Source organism: Nematolebias whitei, chromosome 20, assembly GCF_014905685.2.
Source record: "Nematolebias whitei isolate Nwh7 chromosome 20, NemWhi1, whole genome shotgun sequence".
In the NCBI taxonomy this organism is placed as follows: Eukaryota; Metazoa; Chordata; class Actinopteri; order Cyprinodontiformes; family Rivulidae; genus Nematolebias; species Nematolebias whitei.
Genome location: NC_056517.1, coordinates 7284852 through 7293193, shown reverse-complemented (window position 1 = coordinate 7293193; position 8342 = coordinate 7284852). Strand labels below are relative to the sequence as shown.

Below are 8342 nucleotides of genomic sequence, written 5' to 3'. Positions count from 1 at the left end.
AGTGACAAACAGACACAAACAGACAGAGGGAAACCAGGAATCCCACACAACTAGAGAAATGTTTGATGTGCATTATTCACATTAATCACGTATCAAAACAACAGTGCTAATTTGTCAAAATAACAGTGATCAAAATGTCAAAAATACAGTCCAAGTTACTTTAATAAAAAAGGCTTCTCATTGTCCTTAGTTGGACAATCGATAATGGAAGCACCTGAGGGCAGTAGCAATGGAGATTGGAGGAGGAGCAACAACACACAGGACTGAATTCAGCGGAGAAGAGTCGGGCTTGGAACCGTGAAGTGGTGGTGGTTGTGAGTGTGTGTGTGTGTGTGTGTGGGGGGGGGGTGTTTGTGATGCTTGACAGAAGCGAAGCTGCTTTATTCACACATAAGGAGAGAGCTGTTTTTGTTGTTGATCTCTAAAATTATTCTTGAATCAAGTGTTTACAAATGTAGGTAAACGTAGATGTTTAACAACCTGTTTAAATACACCAAAATGCAGGAACCCCTGCAACGCATGCCCCCTCCACACACACCCACCGGCTCGCCTGCCATATGTGTTCTGGCATCGATCAGTTTACAAATTAAGCCCTGGGTGGAGACCTCCGTGTTCAACTGTCCCCCTCCTACAATGCTGTTATTGCTAGTATCACTCAGCCCTCTGTGAATAGTAAACAGCCATCAGGACACTAATGATCAATTGTTAAGCTGATGGTCCTCCTTTTACATGTGAACAACTAGTTTTGGTGGTCTCCAGCAAACTGGTTGAACCACTATGAGAAGGTGCCATTTATAATACTGAGTTTTTTGCAGCTCCTCAGACTGAAGAAGTCTTCTGGATAAAAGACATTTCAACAAGAATAATCCATCCAGAAGAACTGACTTAACCTTATTAAACTTGTATAGAACCTTCTTTCTACAAGGTATCAATTTATTATTATATAATGATAAAACTAACCTGAGTTTGTCAACATTTAAAAATAAAACCATAACGTTCTGATCTGCAGAGAAGCTGTAGATACTCACCGCTATTTGCACACAGTCCTCCCCCACAAATTTGGGGATGTACTTGTCTCCCCGGGCCACTTCTGAGTTGTTTAGTGGCCTAAAGCGACACATCACCTTAATAGTGCACTCCGCCGGGTCTGCCATTTCTGTCGTCCTGGTGCAGCCTGACAAAGCAGAGCAGCAGGAAGAGACACACCACAAGAAGGGGTGGACCTCTCAGCTGCTGTTCAGCTGACTGGGAGTTTGATGGAGGAGGCTTCACTAATACTTAAAGAGACTGAATTAATTTTATTTTTCACTCTATTTTTAAGATTAGTGTACCCAAAGCTGACAGCTGCTGTTTAACCAATACAAAAAGAAAAAAAACGTCAGTTTTATTTGCTTAAAAATATTTGATAATTGTTTATTTTACTAAGCTAACATGCCAAGTCACTTAAAGACATATTCTTATATTTACAACTTTTAAAGGATTAGCTTGTCCTTAAAAAATAAAGTTTCTGTTCAGCTTTTGCACAAACTGTAAAAGTTGCTGTTACAGGAGCTGAACCAAAATTATGTCTTTGTATAGAGAGACATGGCTGTGTGAAACTAAAAACTATAACAAGCTTTTACTGTTATGATTATTGTTCTTTAATATTTTATATTCTAGAAGGTTATATTCAAATTAAAATCAAATCTTGGCTATTTTCTTTTCTTAACCTTTTATACCATTACAATTGAGGTCACAGCACGTTGATTAAAAATGTCCAAGCTCACAAGTTCTTCCAGCAGCAAAATAACTCCAAACCATAGTACAAGTTTCAAGGTTCTTTATTATTGTTCTCAACACATGTGGTACATGATGTGGAACACAACTGTGTACTCAATGTCCCACTTACACCCAAAAATAGCAAAAGTTTTAAATATAAGAGTAATAATACCTAATACCTCAACTGCTGTGCTTCATAGATGGTATTAATGAACTGCTCAAACATTTTCATTGTGGTCAGACATGTATGTAAGACTGATTTGACATGCACTCATGTCAGATTTAACTGCAGCCTATTTTATCAGCCCACCAGCTCCAGCAGGAAAATTCAAACATCCCTCTTCTCAACAATATCCTCCAGCTCTTTCTCAGGGATCCCAAGGTGTTTCAGATCAGAAAGGATACATAATCACTCTTGTAACATGTGAGTCTGATTAGGTTTAGGGCTTTCCTTTTTGATAAATCTTATAGTTAGGGTCAGCTTGACAGACATTTACACCTCTAGATGCAGGAAGAGGGCCACCTGCATCATGAAGGACCCCACTCACCCAGCACATACACTTTTTTGCCCTGCTCCCCTCAGGCAGGAGGTTGAGGAGTATTAAGTGTAAAACCACTAGACTGAGGAACAGCTTCTACCATGAGGCTGTTAGACTCATGAATATCTAACCAGGATAATCACTGTGAAAAATCACATGATGTTGCTGCTGATCTGTTTCATGTTGCTGTGTTCATGCATGCTCATCTGCTCACACAGACTCATGTTCGTGCTGCTGTTCGACGTAATGTTTTTATGCTACTAGTGCTTAGTGTATTTTTAGCTGATGTTTTTCTTAGTTCATACCTTATATCTTATTACTGTTTTTCTTTTACATTTTATTGTTGCATGTAACTGGGACACTGTGTACATAATCTCACTCCACCACATGTACCATATGTGGTGCGAATAACAAATACATTTCTCTGAATCTCTCTGAGCTTGGGTTTCCTGGACTATCCCTTAGTTTTGCTACTATAGGCTTAGACTGCTGGAGAACAAATTGACACATTTCTTCACTCATTTTTTTTTTTAAATCTTAATATGGATCATCAATCAGCATAGGTTTAATTGCTGCTTCCTTTTTATTAGATACTTTCATGTCGACCTGTTTAAAATCAGGTGCTCTAATATTGTCTCACCTGGACCAATGCCCACATGAAAGAGAAACTACAGCAGGTAGAGGACAAACTGGTAATGTCTGGGATTTTCAAAAACCATCACAACAAACCAGAATAAACCATCCACTAGGGAGCACAAGCCAGTGTATCTCTTGTGCCAGTCCCAAGCCCGGGTAAATTGTGAGGGTTGTGTCAGGAAGGGCATCCGACGTAAAACACTTGCCAAAACTATAATGCAAAATGGACTGTACTTGTATAGCACGTTTCTATCTTATCAAGACACACAAAGTGCTTTACAACACAATCTGTGTCCTCATTTACCCATTCATACACTAGATCTGTACAAAGCTAAGTGAACAAATCATTCTAAAGAGACTAATCAGTGACTAATCAAAAAGAAAACAAAACTATAAATGGCAAGTTAATCAAAGCGAAACCATACCGGATTGGTCAAGGCCCGAGTTAACAACGACCGACACCATTCTGTTGACAAACAGGGTGCCGGCAGAAATGGTGCAACTATTAGTCGAAGATCACAAGGAGGGAAACTTGTAGGAGACAGAGGGAGAAGAGGAAAGTGAAGAATGTAGGACTGAGGGTTGCAATTCTAAATGTGGGGACAATGACAGGCAAAGGTAGAGAGCTGGCTGGCATGATGCTGAGAAGGAAGTTAGATGTTTGATGTGTCCAAGAGACCAAATGGAAGGGCAGCAAGGCTCACAACATTGGAGCAGGGTTCAAACTGTTTTACCATGGTGTGGATATAAAGAAAAATGGTGTAGGGGTGGTCCTGAAGGAGGAGTTGTCAAAGAATGTAGTAGAGATGAAAAGTGTGTCAGATAGGGTGATGTGCCTGCAGGTAGAAGAAGGTCTGATGCTAAATTTTGTCAGTCATTATGCTCTACAGGTTGTATGTGATGTGGAGGAGAAGATACATTTTGGAACAACCTGGATGAAGTGATAGAGTATTCCCAGGGAGGAGAGAGTGGTGATCAGAGCAAACCTGACTGGACATGTTGGTGAAGGAAACAAAAGAGTAATGGGTAGGTTTGGTGTCAAGGAAAGAAACTAGGAAGGAGAGAAGGTGGTGGATTTAATCAAGGGAATGTAAATGGCTGTAGTCAACGCATATTTCCAAAAGAGGAAGGAACATAGAGTGAGCTATAAAAGTGGAGGAAGGAGTATGCAGGTTGACTACATTCTGTGTATAAGAGGAAACTTGAGGGAGATTGGAGACTGTAAGTTTGTGGCATGGGAAAGCATGGCCAGACAGCATTGGATAGTTGTGTGTAGAATGACTGTTGTTGTGAAGAAGAGAAAAAGAGTAAAATTAGAGAAGTAGACCAAATGGTGGAAGCTGAGAAAAGAAGAAGGTTGTGAGGACTTCAGAGAGGAGCTGTTAAAGGCTTTAGGAGGTAAGAAAGAGCTTCCAAATGACTGGGCTACTACAGCAACAGTAATTAGAGAGACAGGTAGGAAGGTACTTGGTGTGTCATCTGGACAGAGAATGGATGATAAGGAAACCTGGTGGTGGAATAGTGAAGTGGAGGATGCTATTCAAAGAAAGAGGTTAGCCAAGAAGAACTATGACGGTGAGAGGACTGAAGAGAGGAGATAGGAATACAAAGAGATGGAATGTAGAGCAAAGAGGGAGGTAGCTAAGGCAAAGTGGAGCTGAAGCTGAATGGGAGGCTGGCCACTAAAGAGGGCGAGAAGGACTTGTACTAATTGGCAAGACAGAGGGATCAGGCTGGAAAGGATGTGCATTAGGCTTGTTAAAGATAAGAATTATAATGTTCTAACAAGTGAAGAAAGTGTGATGAGAAGATGGAAGGAGTACTTTGAAGAGCTAATGAATGAAGAGAATGAAAGCGAAAGAAGAGTAGAGGTTATAGAAACTGTAGACCAGGAAGTGGGAAAGATTAGTGAGGGTAAAACCTTGAAAGCTCTTACAAGAATGAAGAAGGGGAAGGCAGTAGGACCTGATGACATACCAGTGGTGGTTTGGAAATGTCTTGGAGAGATGGCAGTGAGGTTTTTGACTCAAATATTCAATGGGATATTTGAGGGTGAGAAAATGCCTGAGAAATGGAGAAGAAGTGTGCTGGTGCCCATTTTTAAGAACAAGGGTAATGTACAGAGTTGTAGCAACTACAGGGGGATTAAGTTGATGAGCCACACAATTAAGATTTGGGAGAGAGTTGTGGAAGCAAGACTTCGACGAGAGGTGACTATCTGTGAGCAGCAGTACGGTTTCATGCCAAGAAAGAGCACCACAGATGCCATATTTGCTTTGAGAATGCTGATGGAGAAGTACAGAGACAGTCAAAAAGAACTTGATTGTGTCTTTGTGTATTTAGAGAAAGCATATGACAGGGTACCTAGGGAGGAGCTGTGGTATTGGATGAGGAAATTTGGAGTGGCAGAGAAGTACATTAGACTGGTAAAGGACATGTATGAGGACAGCAGGACAGTGGTGAGATGTGCACTAGGAGTGACAGATAGCTTCAAGGTGGAGGTGGGATTTCATCAAGGATTGGCTCTGAGCCCCTTCTTGTCCTGGTGATGGACCATTGCCCCATTTGCACCACTTTTACTCAGCCCCAACTGTGCTCAGCTTTCCATGGAAATATCCCTATTCCACCAATACTTTTTAGCTGATTTGAGGCTGATTCTGGACCTTTTTTTGTCCCTGCTTCTCTGGTGGTATTGAGCATGTCAGGTTCTGCCATCAGAAGTGTTGAAACCAAGTGCAGAAGGACGACAGGAGAATCGTGGAAAAAAAATCAGAAGTATTTATTTACAAAAAACAAAGCCGAAGCTGACAGAGCAGCATACTCACAAGTAAACAGGATACAGGACGGAAGGCAGAACACAACATGAGGACAATCCTGAGACAAAGACAAGACACCAGGGAACTGAATATATAAACACACACTGATTGGGACAACGACAGACACCTGCGGTGATTAACATGAGACACAGGTGAGACGGGCTGAACACAAGGAGGAAAACACTGAGCGGAACTGGCAACATGAGGAAACAGACAGAGACAGGACAAAAACACTACAGTACCCCCCCCCCCCCCCACACACACACACACACACACTCAAGGGATGGCTCCAGACATCCCAAGGACAAGATACATCCAACTTGGGTGGGAGGTGGGACAAGCACAGGACAGACCAAGATGGAAAAACACGGAGGACCAAAAGAACAAAAACACAACAGGCAAACCTGGGTAACTAAACACAAAACCAAATCCAGGACCCCAATCAGAGTCAAGGTGGACAGTCAGGAGATCGTCCAAGGCAGGTCCACTGTTCGGGGGGGTGGCCTGGTGATCATCCCCAATGAGGCAGGAGAAAGGCCAGGAAACCCTCCACCCTCAGGCCAGAGCTCCGGCGGGCAGCCAGGGGACCATCCATCTCGGGGTAGCACAGGTGTCCATCTGTGCCCTCCTGCACTCAATCAGGTGAGGACCTCTTTGGGCGGACCAGGGGCAAGGGCCTCTTCAGGTGGACTGATGCCAGACCGGGGGTGAACCAGGGATGAAGACCTCTGCAGGCGGGCCAGGGACGAAGACCTCTGCAGGTGGGCCAGAAGCAAAGACCTCAGCCAATGAGCCAAAAGCAAGGACCTCTTCGGGCGGACCAGGAGCGAGGATCTCAGCTGAACCAGGGATGAGAACCTCAGATGAGCTGGGAGTGACAGCAGAGCCAGGGACAAGATCTGCAGCAGGTGGTGGAGTCATAACTGCAGCAGCAGGTGGTGGAAACGGAACTGTTACAGCAGGTGGTGGAGACAGGGCTGCAGCCGGAGAGTCAGGAACTGGGACCAGGGCTGCAGCCGGAGAGTCAGGAACTGGGACCAGGGTTGCAGCCGGAGAGTCAGGAACCGGGACCAGGGTTGCAGCCGGAGAGTCAGGAACCAGAACCAGGGCTGCAGCTGGAGAGTCGGGAACCAGGGCTGCAGCAGGAGAGTTGGGGACCAGGGCTGCAGCAGGAGAACCAGAGACCAGGGCTGCAACAGGAGAACTAGAGACCAGGGCTGCAGCTGGAGGAGATGGGGTCAAGGCTGCAGCTGGAGGAGATGGGGTCAGGGCTGCAAGAGCAGGGCATCGAATCTGATGTAACCCATATTACTAAAAGACATAAAAAAGAACCTACACCATTGCAAATGTCACATGATCAATAAACCCTTCCAGGATTGGCCGTCACGGCTTGGCAGAAAAATGATTTAGACAGCTGACAAAGGGGGCGTTGATGTTTGTTTGGCATCTGTTTGCTCCTTGCTGTGGCTGCTGGATGAAGAGTTGACGTTCTAAGCAGAACTAACCGATTGCTCTTCAAAATCCATTGAAACATATAATCATCCCTTAACTCATTAACTCAGTGGTAAGCTTCGTATATTTTTTGTTTATAGCAGTAAATGATTTAGTTTAGCTGTTTCAAATATTTTGTTGAGGCGCTACTACCGCAGCTGCGGAACTTCATTAGAAGAACGTTTGTTTTCAGATTTGAAGTTTAATTTAACCCTTATACTTAAATTGCACCTGGACAATGTGCTCGTTGGTTAATTTGTCTAAATGTGCTCTTTCATTCGGCTATAATGCCTGAATGATTTTGGGTTTTATGTTTGTATATTTGACTTATTTTGTGATTAAATATGCTAACCGGAAGTAGCATTGTTGAATGTAACTGCGCAGTTAAACGAATGAGTTTTCCCATGGAATCCTGCATGGAAAACCCCATATGATTACTGAAATGCTTGTTTAGTTAATTAAAGGATGTATTGTAATAATGTTTACTGGTAAACTGATTTGAATTAATATTTAAATTTAAATTGATGTTGATTATTATTCTGACCATTTACAGGTAAGGTTTTTCTACCTCCAAATAAAACTAATAAATAAGGGAGCATACGTTACACTGGGCTGCAGCAACAGGTGGTTAAGCCAGAGCTGCAACAGGTGGTGGAGCCAGAACTGCAGCAGATGATGGAGCCAGAACTGCAGCAGGTGATGGAGCCAGAACTGTAGCAGGTGATGGCGCCAGAGCTACAGCAGTTGAGTCGAGAACCAGAGCTGCAGCTGGACAGTCCAGAACCGGAGCTGCAGCTGGAGAGTCCAGAACCTCTGCAGAGGTGGGTACCAGAAGCTCTGCAGATGTGAGACCATCAGGCGGGCAGGAGGAAGTAGTGTCTGCCAGGACCCACTCTGTTTGTTCTTCCCAGATTGGTTTGATCGGAGGGAAAGACAAGGCTTCCTTCAGGTTTAACAACATTTATTTTCACAAACAGATGTATGCACAGAATACAAGCAGATCTGGAGAAGCGGATCCAGTATGACAGGAGCCGGTAATAATCCAGGTATACAATTGTAGTGGACTAGGCCTATGTCAAAACTGACCAGATGGACAGAAACT

At 43.6% G+C, this 8342-nt stretch overlaps 1 protein-coding gene across 1 annotated transcript in view; it reads right to left on the bottom strand.

The window, feature by feature from the left end:
* Positions 1–1154, bottom strand: part of LOC119426823 (kinesin-1 heavy chain-like) — a 34320-nt gene extending 33166 nt beyond the window's left edge. Inside the window, exon 1 of the mRNA XM_037694405.1 lies at positions 1029–1154. Coding sequence (XP_037550333.1) covers positions 1029–1154 — 126 coding nt within the window. The remainder of the gene's footprint in view (positions 1–1028) is intronic.
* Between the last annotated feature and the right edge of the window lie 7188 nt (positions 1155–8342).